Source organism: Plodia interpunctella, chromosome 2 (assembly GCF_027563975.2).
Source record: "Plodia interpunctella isolate USDA-ARS_2022_Savannah chromosome 2, ilPloInte3.2, whole genome shotgun sequence".
NCBI lineage: Eukaryota > Metazoa > Arthropoda > Insecta > Lepidoptera > Pyralidae > Plodia > Plodia interpunctella.
Genome location: NC_071295.1, coordinates 10,790,521 through 10,812,742, shown reverse-complemented (window position 1 = coordinate 10,812,742; position 22,222 = coordinate 10,790,521). Strand labels below are relative to the sequence as shown.

At 34.9% G+C, this 22,222-nt stretch overlaps 2 protein-coding genes and 1 non-coding gene across 15 annotated transcripts in view; 1 reads left to right on the top strand and 2 right to left on the bottom strand.

The window, feature by feature from the left end:
- Positions 1 to 1,809: 1,809 nt before the first annotated feature.
- On the top strand, positions 1,810 to 3,213 carry LOC128679515 (ubiquitin-conjugating enzyme E2 N). The gene has a single exon (XM_053761814.2). The coding sequence runs from the start codon at positions 2,037 to 2,039 to the stop codon at positions 2,490 to 2,492; it is 456 nt and encodes a 151-aa protein (XP_053617789.1). The 5' UTR covers positions 1,810 to 2,036; the 3' UTR covers positions 2,493 to 3,213.
- A 3,562-nt stretch (positions 3,214 to 6,775) lies between these two features.
- LOC128681970 (uncharacterized) overlaps positions 6,776 to 22,222 on the bottom strand; it is a 148,816-nt gene continuing 133,369 nt past the window's right edge. For 9 of the 13 annotated variants that reach the window (XM_053766401.1, XM_053766378.1, XM_053766395.1 and 6 more), the window contains 10 exons: positions 19,092 to 19,220; positions 17,856 to 17,892; positions 17,103 to 17,239; positions 14,261 to 14,416; positions 13,401 to 13,655; positions 11,849 to 12,016; positions 11,416 to 11,569; positions 10,826 to 11,019; positions 10,390 to 10,530; positions 6,776 to 9,931 (listed from right to left, as the gene is read on the bottom strand). In XM_053766401.1, coding sequence (XP_053622376.1) covers positions 9,860 to 9,931; positions 10,390 to 10,530; positions 10,826 to 11,019; positions 11,416 to 11,569; positions 11,849 to 12,016; positions 13,401 to 13,655; positions 14,261 to 14,416; positions 17,103 to 17,239; positions 17,856 to 17,892; positions 19,092 to 19,220 — 1,443 coding nt within the window. In that variant the 3' untranslated portion in view covers positions 6,776 to 9,859. The remainder of the gene's footprint in view (positions 9,932 to 10,389; positions 10,531 to 10,825; positions 11,020 to 11,415; positions 11,570 to 11,848; positions 12,017 to 13,400; positions 13,656 to 14,260; positions 14,417 to 17,102; positions 17,240 to 17,855; positions 17,893 to 19,091; positions 19,221 to 22,222) is intronic. The other 4 variants (XM_053766425.1, XM_053766434.1, XM_053766464.1 and 1 more) reach the window with 4 other exon arrangements.
- LOC128682194 (U5 spliceosomal RNA) lies at positions 18,017 to 18,132 on the bottom strand. The gene has a single exon (XR_008406089.1). It is a non-coding gene; the product is annotated as a U5 spliceosomal RNA (small nuclear RNA).

The following is a 22,222-nucleotide window of genomic DNA, read 5'->3' as shown; positions in this document are numbered from 1 at the left end:
GAATTTCAGGAAATCCCTTCTTGGTGTTCCCCTACACTCCCCAGGGAACCTATATGCCAAATTTCAGCCTCCTACGCCCAGTAGTTTCGGCTGTACGTTGTCTGTCAGTCAGTCAATCACTCAGTAACGGAAGAGTTATAAGTATATATATTGATTGATAACCTTAAAATGTAAGTCGATTCGGCTGTGATTTAGAACCGGCTGTCTATCTGAAGTCAACCCTCCTTGGGAATGCTATTATTGCCTATCAGCTGCCTAGACTGTGTGTCTCTGAGTCGCCTCGTACGACATACACGGGAGTATGTGGAGTGGTCCTATTCTAGGGCGGATCCACACGCCACAAAACGTAATAAAACATACTATGTAATTAACGTTGTTATTAGATATCCTACATGAACAGTGGGTACAGTCAACAGCACATCAAGTTACCCTCCATAAACCCATGGAGCGGTAATAGCGGCAAGTTTACAATAAATACAATAAATTTGGGTAGGTTGATGTGCCTAAATGACTATACCTAAATGTAAAAAAGTAATTTTTATTGGAGGAGTAACCCCAGGGAGCTACTAATGAACAAAATAGCAATCACATATTGGCTCCGGTTCTTAATTAACGGGCTTCTGTGACGGTAATCGCTTACCGTAAACTCCATCAAGCTACGTCAATCTCGTGTCGTGACAATGCCGCAATAGCCTATTATCCGCTCGAAGATGAGAAATCGTATTGACAATTACCCAGTATTGGTATCACCTTCAGGATATTATAAGTATAAATAGGTAAAGCCGGAGTTAAGGTTATCTATACCAATAATTTTATAAATGCGAAAGTTTGGATTTGTCCGGATGTTTGTTCATCAGCCACACAAAATCGAATGGACAGATTTCAATGAAATTTGATGAAAATGCGGCGAGGAAACGCATGGAATAGAACCACTTCATATTCTCCCGTGGACGTCGTACGAGGCGACTAAGGTACACGTACACAAATCATAGCCAAATATTCAAAATTAACGTCTATCTTACGAACCGGTGCAAATGGGCCGGTCGAAAAATTGTTCATCTATTGTGTCTCGAATCTCTGCGATCATCGATTTAAATGGAAATTATTTTAAGCTAACCCTAGGTACCAATGGAAATGGTGCATGGGTAAACTGAATCTTGGCTAGCTGAAGGTTAACTTTTTTGTAGCGCAATTAATTGTATATATTACAGTTTCGTATATATTACAGTAAAGTCACTGTCAACAGTCATTGTTATTACTATTTCGATAATCATAATACAGAAAAACTTGCTGAAATTTAATGTAGGCTTCAAACTATTGCCGAACTTGGATAGATTCTGCAGTTCTTGGACGCGAAAGCATGAACATTGCGTAGTTTGTATGACTGCTTTTTTACCGCAATGAAAAATACAAAATATACCGGCTCCTCAAAATAAGACGAACTGTTTGCGCATTGCGTACAGCATAATATGAAGTCAGAGCCATCTAGTGGGAAATAGCAAAATTAAAATATATTACTGTAGCGCCACCTAGTGAGTAATAGAATAAATAAACAATAAGGTTGCCATTTAGATAAATTCTAACCAACAAAAAGCTATTTTAATTTGCAAAAATTTTGAAAATTATATTAAAATAAACATTATATTCGCATATCATACCTATTCTATTTTTTATTGATTTTGGTTTATTTTTATAGTATTTAGTTTATGTATGTATTCCATTTATCAAGATCTGAGATCATACGCTGTCATCGATTTGTAAACGAGAACGTACTTATTCTACACTGCACGTGTTCTCTATGACAGAAAAAAATCTACTTTGTCTATGAATAAAATAAAATTGAAGTGGTACCTACCTATCGTCGCTTTTGTAGTTCGCGTTTTTAGCTATATCATGGCTAAAATACTGTTTTAATCTGCAAGACGTGCTTCAATATTTATCGAAAACACGTGCAGTGAAAACACAATTAGATATTTTATACAATTTTATGGTTACTTGCTCCTGTTTGACAAATTGCGCTAGACCGCATATTTAAAATGGCAGCCCTACCACGTAGAATAATCAAAGAGACACAGCGACTGATGCAGGAACCAGTGCCAGGAATAAGTGCGGTGCCCAGCGAAACTAATGCACGCTATTTCCACGTAATCGTCACCGGCCCAGAGGATTCGCCCTTCGAAGGAGGACTATTTAAATTAGAATTATTTCTACCAGAAGACTATCCTATGTCAGCGCCTAAGGTTAGGTTTATAACGAAAATATACCATCCGAATATAGATCGGCTCGGCAGAATTTGTTTGGATATCCTGAAAGACAAATGGAGCCCAGCCTTGCAGATCCGCACAGTGTTGCTGTCGATTCAGGCGTTACTATCGGCGCCGAACCCTGACGATCCCCTGGCCAACGACGTGGCCGAACTCTGGAAGGTAAACGAGAGTGAAGCTATCCGAAACGCGAAGGAATGGACGCGGAGATATGCTATGGACAACTGAGCGCCCGTGCCGCACGCACACACATCAGTGCCTCTCCTAAGCGCGCGAACCGAGGTGCGACATGAAACTAACAGAATTATCATGGATTAAAGAGTGCAAGTTATGTTACACACCTTAAACACAGTAACTTGTGAAGAGACAATTACAAATAAATTTTTATGAACGGTGGGTATTGCAGCATGCCGGCCAGCTGTCAGCTGCCCGCCTCAGGTTAACCCTTGCATTTCTCTGTTGTAGCCTTGCCTGTGGAACAAACAGTTCCACTTCCCCACTGATAGTTGTTTACATTCACATCTAGCTTCTTTACAATATTAGGTATGCATATTTTTTTACTATCATTAAAATAGTGAATATAATAAATATCTGAAGACAAATGTATATATATTCATGGTTACAGATTTGGTTAATTTTATACAAAGGATAATGTGTATTGTCACAAAGTTCAATGTCATTTGTATGTCTTATTGAGCAACACCCTGAAATGCAAAATAAGCTTAAATATATCAGTTTGCTGATCTCTAGAGATACTGAATAATTGTTTTTATTAGAATGTGAAGATTTAGGTATATTGTTTTCACAGTTTTAAGCAACACCAATATAATTTGTCTATGGATCTTTTGTGTATTTACGTCTTGTATAAAAGTTATCATTAAAATGTATTTATGTAAATTTAATTTGGCTTTGTGCAGAAATGAAAATACATAATAATATTAAAAACCAATCAATATTTTATTTCTTTATCTGTAGTCTGTGAACAATTTGTTTAGGTACTAACAAAATTGAGTCACAAGTCAGCCCCATTGGTTTGAAATATATTCAATTGATTGAATTCCAACCTTGATCAATAGAAAGAAAAATATATTTAGAACTAAACCTTTTATATTTATTAAGCTAAACATAGCCAAAAATCACCTGTGTTTATAGTTTTTATTATCATTGACTCCCAAAATAGAAAGTAAAATTACTCAAGTATAACCATGTAATGTTGAATGCCAGTATCAGAATTTAGTCTCCAGTTACTATGGCTTGCACACCTAATTTGGTTGACCTTGCAACCTTTTTGATTAGGCAATGTAACATATTGCCTGTATTGGTTTCCCATAAATGTTTCTGATCAAAGTGTAAAATATTCAATCAATGCGGGTCTTGGTGTCAACTAAAACAATTTTGTCCGCTGGTGTGCTTATATTATGGATGGTCTGCTCTGTTATATATATTATATGGATGGTCTGGTCTGTTAATATTATGGTTGGTCTGCTCGACCAAGAAATGAGAAGGCATGTCAAATTGCATGATGCCCAGTTTGGGTTCAGACCGGGTCTCTCCACTGAAGTTGCTGTGCTATGCCTGAAGCAGACTATCCAGTATTATACTGATCGGGATACTCCAGTATTTGCCGTGTTTTTGGACCTGTCAAAAGCATTTGACCTGGTCCAATATGAGATTCTTTGGAAGAAGATTGCGGAGGACACTAATCGTCCAGTTGAGTGTGCTAATTTTATAGATATTGGTTGTATACCAATATCTATCAAATTAGCATCAGGAGAATTATATAAATATGGAATAAAAAAAACTGGGTTGCACTCCGGGAGTGCCAGCAGAAGTGAAAACTTGAATCTATTAACGTTGTGCGTTTTTGACATCTTACGAATTTTCGATCAGGTTCACGTGTCCTGACGCGAGTTTCATGCACAACAAATAAACTTGAAGATTCTACTGAGATTTCATAACCGGCCGCCTAGCACCTGCCTGACAACCATCAAGAATCCGCCAAGGGTTCCTTGGCAACTTATCTGATACACTTAAGTACTTGCCCATTAAAAATAATATGGTCATGTTATTAATTGTGTGACCTGGATATTACCACTTTGCTCATGGCTGTTAAAGCTATCCCCATTTTCCGTATGCATTTTATTGGAGTTCTTACAATTAAGTACCTATTCTGAAATAAGTTGTAATATCTGGTGTGTCCATAGAATAGGGTAGTTGACAAGGTGAGATCAGAAAAATGTAAAAAATATGTACGTAAGTACTTACCTATAATCTAGGTAAAATATTTATTATTATTGATTATTATTAGATGCCTACCTATGTTGGTTAGAAAGTTCATTTCTAAAAAGTATGAAATTATAAAAACAAAACTCATCCATCAAAAAAAAGAAAACTAAAATGTAACAAATTTTATTAAAAAGAGATACCTACACAAAATTTTTAGGTAGCAGCCGACCAAACATACCTACCTTTCTTTGCGAGTTACATTTATTTAGCAAGTTGTTACGTCACAATAATCGTGTCATTTACTAATAGAGCATTTGAACGAGTCAAAAATGTGTGATTTTATTTTTGTCATATCTTCGAAAGCATTATCGTTATCACAGTAATTTTTTTCACTGGTGTTTCTATTAATATAAGTCCTTCGAATAGTCATCAAAACAAACAAGTTTATTTGGTAAACAAATTTAAAAAAAAACCCTGACTTTCAATATTTCGTTACAACTTTTGAACGGCTGAACCGATTTTGATCAAACATATCTAAGAACCACCGCATAAAAATTAGCTATCAATTAAAAAAAAACCTAATCCGAATCGGTTCACCCGTCGATGAGGTTCCTCCTACACAAACATCTGTGTACGTGGAACCTTTAAACAAACCGGTTCCGGTACCTAAGTGTGTCTGTCTAGACCGTGGATTTAGTAAATACTTGTTGTACTTACGTAGTACTTACTAATTCCATGGTCTAGACACACTTACCGAAAAACACCCCTCTTTTTGCGTCGGGGATTAAAAATTGTTAACTAGCCTATTTGAAATTACAATGGTACCTATCTAACTTATCAATGTTCCTATAATAAAGTCATGAGAGTATTAACATCGTCGTCCTACGTAAGGATATAAATGAAATCTGGAAAACCCATTCCACATTTCATTTCTATCGTTAGGTACATAGTATTATAAAACTAAGTCCCCTTCCGTGTCTTTAATAAACTCAAACTATTCCTGAGAAAGGTTTAGGTGTATTTATTATGTTTTCACCCGAGCGAAGCCGGGATGGGCCGCTAGTATAAAATAAAATCGATATTCATTAAAGCCAGTCTTATCCGAACAAAAGCGATTCACTCAGCCTCATATCACCCAAATCCTAAAAAAGCACATTTAAAAAAACTTATCTGGGGGCTTACCATCATCTATTAACGATCTAAACTGAACTGCATCGCAAATTCGTACCATCGACTTAATTTTTTAGTATGAATGCGATTCATTTTAGGTTCCTAAATTGAACTGAGTTGCATTGGAATCGTTTTTAATAGTTGATAGTAGGCCCCTTGCTCTGCACTGCATACTGTTACGGTCATGGGTGTGCTGTAGGTAATATCCAAGTAAAACAGTCTAATAAGCTTAATGCAGGCAAGAAAATATCTCTAGATACCTACGCCCATATTGACGGGAGGTAAGGAGATTTGTAACAAAAATGAACTTTTGATTTTCATTAACTAGGTACCATGGATAATGACTTTATATCAATCACATTTTTATCAGTCAGATTATTCGACTGACTTCTTTGTTGTAAGTCGTTGCCCCAAACGAGGCGTTGCATATATTGAACAAAGATGGACAATGGAAACTAAATTTGACGTCTGAAACGTTATTTGTGTCTCTATTGTTTGTACGAGCATTATGATAAAGACACATAATTTATTTTCATTCATCGCAAAACTAAACTCCCGGCATAGAAACAGCCGTAACTATATAAATTAAGCTTCACTACAGTTTCATTTATTATGAGTACTTATGTACCTACCACCGTTTGTCTGGCCACGATGAGTTTCCACCGAAGTGGATATTCCGTATTGCTGATTTGAATACTGACGTATACTTCCGTCGACGCGGACGTCAACGTGACAGAGCGCAGCGTAATGGAACATTGTTCTTAATGATATTGTGGACCTACGACTGCTAATGCTAACTAACGTTCGCGCAAGTGCTTTGTTGTCCTTAAAGCCTACTTCTAACATCAACATGCAGTTTCTTTTTCCCGTATCGAAAACGCATCTTGTAAAAAAGAGAGCACACGTGGAATGACGCGCTACGTGTTTCATGTTTTATGCTAGCCCCCGTTGTTACTACCAATCATTCGAATAAGGGATTCTGGCTATTAGGTATTAATTAATTTTATTGTTACACTTTTTACTACTGTAGTAGGTTAAGGCAAAAATTACCCCCTTAACTGAAAACTGATGGTCAAGGCAGTCATCATGATGTAATTAAAATAAAACAAAGAACGCTCAGTTTGTTCAGTTTATTCTTAACTTTAATGCAGACTAGAATAATACTCTTAGAAATGAGAACAACAATAGTTATTTCGAATGTTACAGTGTACCTACCATATACCAGCTTTCACAATAAAAGGCTATTTATTATCTGTGTTTCTCAATGTAAATAAATCTTATTCACAACAGCTAGCAATACAAAAATTACATATCAGACTGTGTACCTATATTTATTGAAAAGATCGAAGGGGGTGAACCGGTGTCTAAAATACCGTTACTAAACTGTCAGCTAGATGACAACATTTACTCAACACTCTCACTGCATTAATATACGCCTAGCGTGTTGTACGAATTGAACCCACACGCTTGGAGAGTTTTAAAGATGTAACAAGAGTTTGGCGCAAACATCAAAATTTTTAAAGTTACTGTCTTTATATGTAAATAATATTATAAAATAGGAATGAGGTGAATTGAACGGTTACATAAAGCAATGAAAAATAATGTAGACACCGGTCCATAAAATGGAATTAAACTGCTAATATACCAAAAGCGTTTTTGGATAATATTTATAAGGAAAAGCGGAATATTTCGAGAGGGTTATCTAAGTGTTACAAATTCTCATATAATATTATACATAAATAAAATTAAGAACTCGTCCTCAGAGCGCTAAGCCTAGCCAAGAACACAGGACATACATATAGTTATAGATTACATATAGGAATGCTATAGCGACACTATAAAATTTACAAAATATGATATATCTTTCGGAATACTACACGAAATAATGTTTTTTTTTTAATGTACTATGTTCCACTAATCAATTCTTTTTAATTTGATCACTGTTGATCTTTTATTTCGGGTTGAAAATATGTAAATACACAGCTGATTGTAAACTAAAACTGTGGGTGGCAAGATCAATTTTTTTTATGGCATTAAGTACTAAAGTTGGTAAAACATCCTAAAGAATACAGCCAGTCCCTAGAAAGTACAACCTTATCTAGCATTGTAAGCATTATACACATATGATCTCAAAATAAAATCCGACCTTCAAAGATAGGTTAATACAGAAAAATATTTAATTCATTAAAAAATCCAAAGTTACTTGCAGAATCAAATGGATTAAATGAATCATCCATAGAACATTTTTGTAGTAGTAGAACGGAATGAACATCAATGGACCAGCGGCCAGTTAATTTCGCCATTACCTGCATCCCTTCATGCATCCAAAAGATTTTTTTTTCTTGCCCACTAACTTACCACAGTTTCACTTGAAAATCAAGCTATGTGGCCTACAACCCTTTTCAAGACCCACTGGTTCTATCTAAGCTATAAATATTAAGAAGTATTTTCACGAAGTACCATTCCACCACGGTAGGTACTATCGAACAACTACATTTATTAATTTACGCTAAAGAACTTAAACTGAAGATATTCTTCGTGAACATATTCTTGATCGTATGAATCGGTTTGAACTATGGTGCATGGTCTGTAAATATGTACTTACTTTATGTATGTAAAATAACATCGTTTCGCTAATAAGTATTACAGAAACAGATAATAAACTCAAGACTGTAGCAAAGGCGCAATACAATTCAATGGGGACTGTTTCAGTTCTTTTGAATATACCTAGATGTTTCAATGTGTATATATGAGTAGGTATTCATTTCCAAAATCATGTCAAATAACTAACATTAATTTCAGTTACAATATCATTTTCAGTGTAGACGCCCCAATAACGATCACGAGATTTTCCAAAATCCTAATATCCCGGATTTTAACCCACTAATTATAAAGCGTCTTTGCAACATACACAAACAAATAATAAAATATCGTGGAAAATAACAATGGAATGATTTGAAAAAATGTACTAATGATACTTTATTTCTAAGCAAAATCAATAAAAAAATTAACTAAAAATGGCAGATCTGTAAAAAAACCTTGTTGCTTAAATAGATGGCAAATGTGACTATTATAACTTCACATATTAAATCGAGATACACACCAAATAAATATTTTACGTATTGTCTTTAATAATAACTATAACTAATGTTAATATGTACGGCCAATTGTAAATAAGTATTTAAAAGAAAAATGAATCTATTTCAAAATTGGAACAAGGAATAAATCTTACTAGCTTGTAACAAGTCGACACAATGGATTTGTCCAAATGGGAAACTTGATATAGCAATAATGACATCAAGCTCAAAACTAAAAATTTTGATAATAATACGACACTATCTAAGCAGATATGAGTGGTATTTTGATATTAAATTTAATAGATACAACATATGAATAAATGGAGTATGTATACATGTTGTTGTCATGACGAAATGTTGATTCTGTATTTGCTAAGATATTAAAATTGAGGTTAGAAATTGAACCACAAAACTACCACAGACACCGAATTAGCAAATACACAATCAGCACGGATATATAGAGAGATAATACAACTTATGCCTATCTTATTCAGCCACGTAAGCATTGTAAGCATTCTGGAGACTTGATATCGCAATGTCTTTGAGTATTTTTTGTCAGCTAAGCTACGGGCTTCATCCTCGCCTTTGAAATGGCAAATTAATAAAATTAAACACATTCTATGCGTCTTCAAAGAATAGTATTTGTAAATATTATATTTACTGACAATATTTATTAAATCTAGATTGTGAAATCATGAGTAATTGGTCAAAAAAAAACGAAAATGTTGACTTTGAAAACTGCAAAAATATATTCTTCATTCGACGACTCGCGCCCGAGTCTTTCTGTGTACTTATATTTGTGTACATTTTGCCCTACTCCGCTCATAACGATGTTACTTTTTTACAAACGACGTACGTAAAATTTTAATAAACCCTCCAAAGGATACAATAATGACAATTGTATTTGACACAGTGCCTAAAACTTTGTTTCCTTGTCAAATTTATTCAACAGTAGCGACGCAGCAGGCCAGATAAGTTTGCCAGACATGTCTATTAAATTTACTATAGCTTTATTGTTAGCATAAATCAAAATAATATTGTTTTAAAGCGAAGATGATCAGCCTGCGGGCGTGTGGGGGCAGCGTCTATGGTAAGCAGGCACTTGGTACGCGCGGACCGCGCTCAGATGAACACCGGGTTCTCCTGTCCCGTCAGCAGCCGGAACATGGAGGTCGGCATCGTTTTCATTAGGATCTGGAATATCAATTATATAGTGTGGTACAAAAGAGAAGAAAATCAATGAGGCGTTTTCGTGTACCTGGCCTCATCGGGTTTTTATAAGCCAGTCACATAGACGTGCATTATATCTAGACAAGCTTGAAATTCTTTAGCAAAACATTATTAAAAGTACCATCAATGTTTAATTTAAAGTATAAAAATAATTCTTTTCGAATGCCAGAACCTCCAAGTATTCAGTTTAAATATCAAGTGGCAAAGGAACTAACTTGTTCCTCAATCCTAACTATATGAAAGCATTTTTTTTCGTCTTTTATTATATCTATTCACGCTTTATTTACACAACCAATGATAATACAATTTCGCATACATTAGAAGTATGAAAAAAGTCATACATAGAATGGGAAATTCAACCGGGCAATATCAAGAATAGTAGCATATAAAGTCTCGTGTAATTAAATTTTTCAATAATTTACCTCTCCAACAGATGTGGCTAGCAAGTTGACTATGCGTTCATGCGGCACAGCGACCACACTCTGCGAGTTGATCTCAATGATCCTGTGACCCACGCGGACCCCACCCCGCTCCGCTATACCTCCCCGCAAAAGGCTGCATATCTGTTGGCAAGTTAGTTAATAATTATTTTAAATATAAACCTGTTTATTAAAAAAAATGCTCTCAATTAAGTGCCAAGAAAAATACTAACTGAAAAATACAAAACCATTTTAGTATCCTTGAGTGTGATTAAGAACAGGACACGCCATGCCATTGTAATTTGGGCTCAAATCGTACAACACGTTAGGCATATTTTCCTGCGATGATAATCTTATATCGATAAGCTCTTGATGACAGATTATTTCTAAGGGATTTTGATACATTTTTTCATTACAATCATATGAATAAAGAACTTACCACGCCATTTTGCACACTAAATCCAAGTTGGTACTTCGTATCTGGCCTCTTGATTTTCACTTCAACGACGGGAGCGCACGGAACTACAGTCAGTTTCACTACGGTTTGATTCTTAGAGTTCTTGATGTACGTCTGACACGTTGAGAGCGGTAGCCCGACCAGGCTGACGCCGTTTATTGCGATTATTTGATCTCCTGCAAACAAATGCATATTTTAAGTAATATTCGAATGCATCGTATTAATAAATATTTTTTGTAAATTTTCTAGAATGGATAGTTCGGCGCTAAATAGGTAGGTAATGTTAGCTTGTGTGTATGCGTCCCTTGCCATGGACAATGAAATGGACCTCAGTCGTCATCCGACCACCGTCGCGTGTAACACCTCTTGGTGTATTACCGTTAATTGAGTAATATATTTTACAACAGTACATTTTTTTTTTATTTTTGCTAATAGTAAGTTGGTAAAAAAACGTATTCATATTATTTTCAAAGATAATAACTTAAAATAATAACAAATAAAAGGATTGCCTAACCAAGACTCTCGACATTTTTAATCAAGTTTTATTTTTACCATGATTGGATTATACTAACCTATATTGAGTTGACCACACCTCGCAGCCGCGCCCGCCGGCGCTAGATTTGCAATCACCACGGTCGGCAACATTGACCCCCACCCCGACTCCACCACCACTACTCCCAGGATCTCCCCTTTGGTCTTCGGCACGACCACTTCTTTCTGCAACTCCTTCAACATTAAAAAGAAATATGGGGATTTAGGGGGTTTTATATTAATTTACGATATTACAAAACAAGTGCAGATTTATGCAATTATTATTATTATATATTATTTTAAAATATACATGTCGATGCTTAAAATATGGCGACATTACGAATACATATCCTAACGTCCAAACCAAGCATTCATTAAAATTACTCCTGGCGTACTGTGGCGCAGCACGGTCGACGAATTTCAGAAACAAGGATTCTAACATACACTGCACCAGAGATGTAACTTTATATTCACCTTCTTAGCAAACATCTGTAGCTCATCTCCGAATATCTCTTGGCTGTTCAAAACCTCTTGATAGTCCATTTCTTTGACAAAACTATGATCTTCTATACCATTTGCTTTTAGGAATTCCATGTATGCTACTTGGAATGCCTGTCCTATTGATTGTGCGATGAATTGAGCCTAAAAAAGACAAATAAATAAATATATAATAAGCTAGCTAGCATGTAAGTAAGTTCGAGACTTGTGTTATGGGATACTAACTCAACGATACTATATTTTATAACAAATACATAAATAGATAAACATCCAAGATGGCCCGGGGCCAATCAGAAAAAGATCATTTTCCATCATGACCCGACTGGGGATCGAACCCGGGACCTGTCGGTTTTGAGGCAACTTTACCACTGCGCCACCGAGGTCGTCAATTTAATATTGTCGATAAATTTTGGTAAACACCATATATATCGGTATATATATATATATATATATATATATATATATATATATATATATATATATATATATATATATATATATATATATTTATATATATATATATATATATATATTTAATCAGCACTCGGATTACAATCATAACCTGTTTTGATATACCTATTGATTATGTACATTATATACTGTTATATATTATAAGAAAAACATTGTAAGAAACAATAATGGTAAGCCCTTCTGGATTGAGCACTGTTCAAATAAGTTTCTTTCGGCATTTCTTTTCAGCAGTGGTCGTTCCGAAATGCCAGTCGTTTGTAGCTTGTGAGAAATAACTATAAACATAAAAATTGACGAGAAAATGTGCCTGTGTATGTTTAATTTGTGAATAAATAATTTGAACGTATTACTAATAATATCCCGTCCCGTTCATTAAAAAATCGCAACATTCAAACTAACATTTAGTAAACATGTTTCATGCAAGATTGATTATGTATATAATTTTATTCTTATGTCTTTCATTATTTTCATTTTAGATTAATGTAATCAATTTTAATGGTTTATACCTTCTTTATGTTTTCGTGTCTTAAGAATATGGTACCAGTAACTTATTAAGATTTGTAAGGGGCTCATTTCATTACATACATTTATCTTTTTTAAAAATAGAACAAATATTTAAACGCTTAAGCAAAAGAACCTGGGACCTAAGAAGCTATGATAAATATTAAGCCACAACGGGCGTCTGCGACGACTGTGACCTAGTTACAGTATATATACTTTAATTATAAGCACTTTAATTATTTTAGTTATACTTTAATCTGGTGTCAAGTGTCAAGTTGCATTTCCGATGAATTATTGGAGTTTTTTTTAATATTTTATATTTCTAAATAACCCGAAAGATACAAATGAAATATTACAATTATTTGCATATTTTAAGAATACCATAATAACAAACACTTAAAATGAAGTGAAATTATTACGTTTGGGAGAAAGATTGGAGAGATTTTAGTTATTATGATTTTCAAAATTTTTCCGACAATGAAACAAATTGGTTGTTTCTCCTCCGTTCACTACATTTAGACAAACCTGTAAGCATACATAGACGGGCTAAACTCACCTCCTCACTCTCAAAAACATGACATATCATCTTCGGCGTACGGTTCAATTTTGGTTGGTCGGAGTCACTCTCGTGCGGCACGAACCTTCTCCTAGCCATCAATACAACCAAGTCTCCAATATCAGCGATATAGGATATGGTCCTTAACGCGTGATCCATCATGATCTCTTTCAGTTCCGTGTTTAAAACCATTATTTTCTCAGTCGATATGAAGAGGTCCACTTCTGTGCTAGGTTGGTTTTCACCTTCGGGTGCCTGTGGGCAATGTTACATGTATTAGTGAAATCAGAAATAGTTGTGTTTTAAGACTACAATGCAATATTATAAAATACTGCAAAAATAAATCAGATTAAAAGTCTACGATACGCGGATTCCTATATTCAAATATATGTTCAAATAAACACAATGGCAACAGAATAAAAAAATGGCGAAATAAGAAACAAAGACTCTTTTCGGGCATGCGGAATTCCTACATAAAATTTAGAACTTACCAAAGCCTGATCATAGCCCGAGGTAGCAAAATGGAAATACAATTACAATTAGTTCTGAAATATTTGACATAATCAAGTGATCTCAACTCAGATAAGTTATCGCGTAAAAAAAAAATCTATAACAAAACGCATGTCAAATTGATTTCTTAGATTTATATTTGGCAATTCAATAATTACCCTATGGATACCAAGAATACATTTAATTGCGATAAATCATTGAATGAAATATATCATCGTTAAGAGTACAACAAATTGCCTGTGGTTCCGTCGAAAATCATTGAACGTGCCCAATCGATGCCTGGAAATATTTTATCAATTCCCGAAAAACTAGCACAATAACATCCAACCAAACAAACACCGCCAAACCACCTTTATCTTAGTGACGGCTTCCTCCACCATGTTCTTTTTGGGCCTCTTCTTTCGCCTCCTCGAGTCCTCTTCGACCTCGACCGAGCCCAGGAAGGAGAGGCGGAACACCGCGGCCGGGGCGGCGTACACACCGGAGTACGGGCCATCACACCCCCACTGTGGGAGACACCGGCTAACCTCCTCGAATACCCACTCGCTCTCACATGCTTCGATTTGTTTCGCTTTTATCATTTTGCCAGAAAGAAGGGAAATTTTGCAAACATATACCTATTTCATTGAGGCAATAATGGTTCTAGATAATCGAATTGATGCTGTATAAAAACTTTACTGAACTACTTATACAAATTTTCATTATTGTAGGAATGTGAACATCTTGTTTTTATTACAATAAAATAATTTTTGATGCACTAATTTTATTTTCGAAAAATTGAAATTAATTGTGATGATCGTACTTCAATTATAAAAGCTTATGTTTTAAAATAATTAAACTCAATGACAAACTAGATTTTTTTTACTTCTTGACTTAATGCTTCCTTCACCAATTTCTGATGACGAATGCTTGCCTTAAACCATTTAAGATAATCAACCTATATCACACTTAAAAAACCCAAGAAGCATCGTAAGCAGAGATGGTTTTTGCCCGGGCAAAAACGTCCAGTTTATGTCCGGGCGTTAACCCATCTCTGATCCTGAGATCAGCGCAGAAGCAAGCAAAACAAGTCGAGTACAACACACAGTTCAATGATGTGAGAAGCGAGCGAGCACCCGTCGTTGTTAGTATGAAAGCAGACCTAACTGAAGATTTAGAACCTTACACTTAAAAGTCCCAACGCGTCTAGAATCTTATCGAATAAAAATCGACAGTGATGTTGTAAAGTCACTTTACATCATAAAGAGTCGATTTTGCAATGGAAATAGTAGACTTGTGCACTAAGTCCAAAATGTCTAATTATCAAAATAATCAATTTTCAAAATCTGAAAACGTTCCATTGATCTCGTGTGCAGTATAATACAACCATGTTGGGATGTTGACATTTGGACATTTTGAAACAGTTTGACATTTTGATGATTGGACATTATGAATCTAAGCTGATTTTAGGTCCTATCAACGCTGCGTAAGCGCATGTGCGATTGTCGTGGCGCGGTAGGCCCCAGCCGGTGTGAATCGGGTTATGTTTCATGCCAAACGTGCCAAAATGGGAAAGTGCGATAAAAACAACCTATATTCTTATTTCAGTACCTAACGTTCAACATTTAAGTGAATGATTTGCGTCGTCTTGTGTATTTTATTTTACAGAATGATTTCTTTTACTTTTTTGTTTTGATTTAAGACAAGTAACTTTTTTTTTTAAATTATGTTACATTTTCTCTTAAATTCAAAACACAAGTTAGTAATCTAGCAAACACAGGACAAACGAACGAAAGTTACCCACTATATTTTAAATTTTGAATGATGATCATGCTGGCCATAGCATTTGCTGATATTGCCTACATATCAGTACTTATCGTGAGAAACTTAAATGAAAAATAAAATCTCATTTAAGTTTTCCATAAGTACATAGCACGAGCGCCAGTTTAAGCAAGTACTTAAACGCGATCTAAGATAACCTTACCTTCAAAACCGTAAAAAAAGAGTAAAAAGCATAGCACAAAGCGGAAGAGTAAGCATAGAAAAACATATCCAGAGGAGGCTAGCCGGCCAGTACGGGACCAATCTTCCTGGGTTTGGTCGGGGTGAGGAGCACACTGAAAAAAATACTCTAGTGCCAAGTCAATAAGAGCAAAAACGGTTTGGCGGACAGGTGGACTGGCCACAACGTAGGTTATTCCAATTTCAAAAACATTCACAGGGCATATTTCACGACACTAGTCTATGGTAAATATTGATGTAAGGAGGTTAAGGATAAAGAGGATATCCCACTAGCATTCTCACAATACTAATCCTAATGAGCATGAAATTACACTATGTATAAGTTTAACGTGTGAAGAAAGATGTGCGTATAGAAAAGAAGAATTTACTTGACATAAAAATTATTGACTTTCAGAAAATTACAAATAGGTACGTGCAATTCTTCTATAAGTTATTATTGATAATAAAACAGACAAAAATAGATATTTATTTGTGATTGACTTGTAAAGATGGGCAAAACAGGAAATTTCAAGTGATTCAGCGTGCACTTTTAGTGGAACGCATATGTAAAATAGGCAATAGTTAGATAGGTACAGTAATTTCATGCTCTGTAAAACATCTACAAAAAGACAACATCACCGATTCACACGGGCAATTTGGATTGCCTTGTGTATCATTATCATAATAATAACAATATGAGAATGCGTGTATTTATTTACATATACAATTAAAGATCAATGTAAATTTATTATTCAGACCCTAAATAGCTAATAATAATAATATTTAAGATGCATTTCATTTTTACTTAAATAACGAATTGGTTTTATAATACCAATATTTGTAATACAGATTCAATAAACGCTCAAAAATCCCCACGCACCTTAAAAATTGTAGATGTCTAAATTTCTATAGTACACGATGATTAATGGCATTAAATCTACACTCAATTTTTTCATACGAGTCCTAAAATGTAAACAATCTTCACACTTATATTGTTGTATTTTGTTGAAAATAAATCAAACACTAACTAGTCCAAACATAAAAACATTCACAACGATCGTACCTAATCCTAAAAAGTCTACTTTAATTTTGCTATAAAATTATAAAGACAGATTGGTTACATAATAAGACTTGAACAAAAAACGGAATTTATAGTAAAAAAAAATATACCATAATCCAAGCCGTGTCTAAGCAAACTATGTGCTATCGTACCTTAATCCTGGATACTGCCTCTTCAGCTTGGAGCATCCTGGTCGCTTTGGTCGGTTGACCTTCGCACGCCAGCTGCGTGGAGCCGAGATACCGCGCTCGGAACAACACTCCTTCAATGAGTACTTTACGCGCCGCATCTTTGGGCAAAGAAAAAAACATACAACTAAAATTTGGTTCGACATTTCTAACGTGGACAAAATTGAAAAGAATGTAAAATGATTAAAATAGATTATAAATCTCAACATAACCATCTCAGTGTTTACTTAATAAAAAAAAATCATGTGAAATCAAGTTTTAGAAAAAAAAAAATACTACACGACGAAATTTGACGTTTTTACTCGTGACATTTTGGATTTTTCGTGCAGCTTTTTTAGGCTTTAGTTTATCTTGAAGAAATCAATTTCAAGTGAGAGAGAGCGTCGCTAATCCCTTATAATGTACACTACACAGTTAAGCCCATTGTTTGGGAACAGATGTAGTTATTTTATTACTATGACTGATAATATTCATAACAAAGAGAGGGTGAAACAATAAAAAATGTATAAGAGCGTAACAAAACCACGTGCATTTTTTGAACGGATAGATAAGTGAAGAGGTAAAATGCGAAAAAGAAATATGGCAAGTAACACTTACCAAAATAAAAAATATATCCAAGGGCAGCATACGGACAAAGGAAAATTGTAATGTTAGTGAAAAAAAAAAACTTTCCAAAATTTTATCTATAAGTATAATTTTTTAAATGCTGGTACTAACCTTCTTTGTTTTTACTTTTCTTTTTCACATCCTTGTCCTGAAAATAAGAAAAAAATTTTGACATTAGATAAATGCATTATTTAAAATAAATTATCATAGAAAAGGCCAAGGCAAAGGAAATTCCACTATTCCAATACAATACGCGATTTTGAGGTTAATAAAGCTTCACCGAAGTGAAGCCATCAAAAATATTAAAGACTCATTTGAGTGTTCCCCTCCACGGAAATCTTTAGTAAAAGGCGAAAGATTTATGCGTGTTGAAGGGAAACCAGAGATAACAACAATGCGTTCTCGAGCAGACCCTATCAAACGCGAAAAAATCTCTATAGCGCGATTCACAATACTCGATTTGAGACAGCGCCATCTAGTGACAACGCTTCGTCACTTACGTTAGTTACTATTAACAAAGCGCACATAGGAAATGGCACATAAAGACGTAAATCAATGTTTAAAGAGATTAGATTCGCTTTCACACTCGATATCAGTTGCACTGCATGCACTAAAAAAATATTTACCGTATAAGCAACGGCGGTTAATCTGAGTGGTATCGCGAGTTATTTAAAATCTTTGAAACTACTGTATTACTTACCTACTTTTGGACAGTACAGTTATATAGTGAAAGAATATTAGAAAGAAATTGAAATAATATATTATCATTAAGAATTAATTACTAATTAGCCTCAGAAAATTGTTTTCAAAATAGGTTCTTACTAATATTATAAAGCGAAAGTTTGTGGGTATGTTTGTTACTCTTTCACGCTAAATCTACTAGACGGATTGTTATGAAATTTGGTACACGCGTAGAATTCCGAATTTCCAACGTTTTTTAACGTCACGTCTTTTTACAAGCTTTTATTTAACTTGCAAAGTAACTATGTATGTATATCCCATATCCTTGTCACTTGAGTTGAAAGATTCCACCCGAGACATAGGTCTTGGGTGGAATCTTGAAACTTAAGGCCAAAGTGTGTCTGTTAACTTGAGAGGTAACACACTTTGTGACTTGTGTTTCATCCTAGTATAGGACCACTCTATATTCGTCGTACTCCCGTGAGTGTCTTACGAGGCGACTTAAGGACGAATGGCCTTAGTAGCTAAGAAGTGACAATAGCATTGCCAAGGAGGATTGTTGTCAGGCGTGGCGTCGACTGTAAAATCACAGTCAAATCTTAACTCTAAACTCTAAAATTTCAACGTTTATTTTACGCTGACACCAGATTAAGAACAACAGCGAACCTTTCCGTTGTGTAGCGCCTCCTCGTCCCGGTTGTCGGGTTCGTGCGCGTGCGGCGACCGCGCCGCGCTCGTCACGCTCCCCGCGGGCATCGCTGGCATCACTGTGCGTGACTTTGGTTTGCGCCAACCCTGCAAACGATAAAACTAATGTCTTCAACAGCGGCTACAAATTTTCACCGAACTCAAGACAGATGCCGACGTGAATAAAATAATACAATAGAACATTTCGCTGTTTGTAAGATTTTTTTTATTTTAAGCCAAAGTCCGGCGCACTGCTCGCGGATAGCGTGGAGCCGGCATTAGAGATAAGATATATAGCGCGTTTGTTTTGTAATATCTATTCATTCAAACATTGTAGTGGACATTTCGAAAGTGGCGCCACTTTTCCGTAATAAATAAAAGAGATTTAAAAAAAAAATGCTCGTGTGCGAATTTGCGCACTTATAAGCGTCATGTCCACGAGTAAACATAAGATTTTCGCGACACATGCACTACCAAACTAAAGAGGTGTTTTAACAACTGATAGAAAATTAATAGACTATTGTCATTAAATTTCAAAATAGAAAAGTTTGCGCAATTATAGACTTATAATAGCTTCTGTCAGCGGCTTCCGTTGGCTTTAATAAATTACTTAATATTTTATAAAATTATTTTTTTAATAACATAGTTTCCGGTACGAAAGAAAACCTAAGGCTAGTTCATACTCTTAACTGGAACGTGTCGCTAAATTTCAAGATTGTTTGAGTAGATAAAGCTTCAAGACGTAACAAACAAATTTTCGCATTTATCAGTGCCTGTAGGGTAGGGCTGAACAAGTTCAACACAAAATATGTGTGTAGGCGTAAGTAAATGATAAGCATGACATAGTACAACTTTGTTAATAAGGAATTTTGTCAAGGTAAGGTCGTATTTCTTAACGGTCGCTGTGATATCAATTGTGTGGCGACAGTGATTAAAATGCTTCAATTTTAAAAATATTGGAAATAGCTTATAACAATGCAACTGATGACTTAATAATGTATGAAGTTGTGATTCTCGAATGAATAAGGAAAAAAGCGAGAATTAATACACCTGTCTATAATTAACATGTTAATGCTAATAGTCATATAAAGATACCTACCTACATACTTATAAAATACTTTTAAAACTGAGCCAAAATTTTACAACACTGAACTGACTAAGCTTGTATCGAGGGACAGATGGAGGCAAACTCAGAAACGGGCACGACATACCCAGAACCGCAGACAAATATCTGTGCTTACAAATAAATATATGCCAGCGCTGAGAATCGTATACAGGGCATTCAGACCAGAACACTCAAATAATTATGTAAAGTTGAAAGTTTAAAATCAGTTTTGAAACTAACCTTTTCATTATTATTATCTCCATTATATTCCTCGCCAATTTCGATTACTTCATCCGATTTTACACTATCTATATTATTTACACTAGTATCAATTGGCTCACTCAACTCATCCGTACACTGAGTCACTTCCTCTTTAGCAAGCACATTTTCCGCTACAACATTGTCTATTCCATTTTCATCAACACATATGTGATTTTCCACGTTTTCGTCAGGCAAAACTGTCCTTTCGTCTATACACGGCATTTTTTCATCAAAACTTTCCGAAACTACATTTTCTATTTCACCTTTCTCATATAAACACGGTTTTCTTTCCTCTTCACTCATGATTTGAGAATCAAGTCGATTTTGTTGCAATAACGCACGGACGTTCAATAAACGCGTTATCAGAACATTTGGTCATTTCCCATACGCTACTGATAAAGTTAGTAAACAACTATATGCACACATGTAAATGTCTGCAGTGTTGTAGAAATACTGGCTTAGCTGGCCAGTTGCGTTACCGCGTGTAAACACACCTCTCATAGATTAAACATGTAGATGTGGTGAAAGTTTTTAACTAATTGCATGAATATCTCTTGTCGAACACATGTTATAGTTTTAATTAGACGAATTGGGGTTTATATAGTATTAATTCGTTAATGAACCTAGGCATAGTCAAGTAGGTGTTTTTTTAACTGGATATTGGAATTTAAATATACATATTTAATAAAATAAAAACTATCGTAAAAATATTGAAACGTTAATTTTATTGTATGTTCTTAAAAATCGTCTAAAATACATAGCTAATTTTTATCAATAAAATATAAATTATACATAAAACAAAATCTTCAAGCCTCCGAGAAGACCACAAGCCAACGAGTAATCATTTTATTATGCGGTATAGCCTCATAGAGAACGGCAATGAATAGGCATTGAACTAAAAAAACAACTATTCATATTCTATGATAAGACAGTACAATAAGAGAGCAAGGTCGGTTACACGCGTCTCGACGGTAATGTTTACTGCGCGCGCAGCAGCTGCGGGTTGCGTCATCGCTGCGCAGACGATTCTAAACGTTTCATTGTTGCTGTGAGGTGTACGTTTGGGTTATGATGTCAATTACGGGTAATTATGATGATGACATTTTTACTGTTTGAAAAGGCATTGAACACATTCTTTTGTTTTTTAATGTAGGAATACATTGAAATCGAATGTACTGCTTGTACCGACATTTAAATTAGAAAAAAAAAAGTATTGGCGCGAAATTCAATTATCATCTTCAATATTACGCGAATGTTTCTGCTGTTTATGTGCACTTGTTTACTTATTGAATTGAACGTAGAACACAATAAAGGTACTTACACAATAATAAAGTTTACATTACTTTTATTAATAGCCTATGAATAGCCATTATAAGGGTGAATTTCACGAGAGTTTTGAACACCGCCGTGGGCTATCATTAGTGTTTATTAAATTGTACCATACACAGTAATCAATTTGATTATCCTATTTTATAAATAAGTGCTGGTACAATGTTAATTTAAAGAAAAATGATTGAATGAATGATTCTTTATTTAAAAAAAAAAATGTCGAAAACTAATGAAACGCTACACGCCGCTTTCTTATGTTTATGAAATTCACCCATAAGGGAAAGACCGTTAGTTATGATATTTAGGTACCATGCTTACAGTTAAAATTGTATATGTTTGTACTCGGGCGCATAACCAGCAAATAAATATGTCTTATATAGGTATTACATCTCTCTCTCTCTCTCACCCTAGCCGG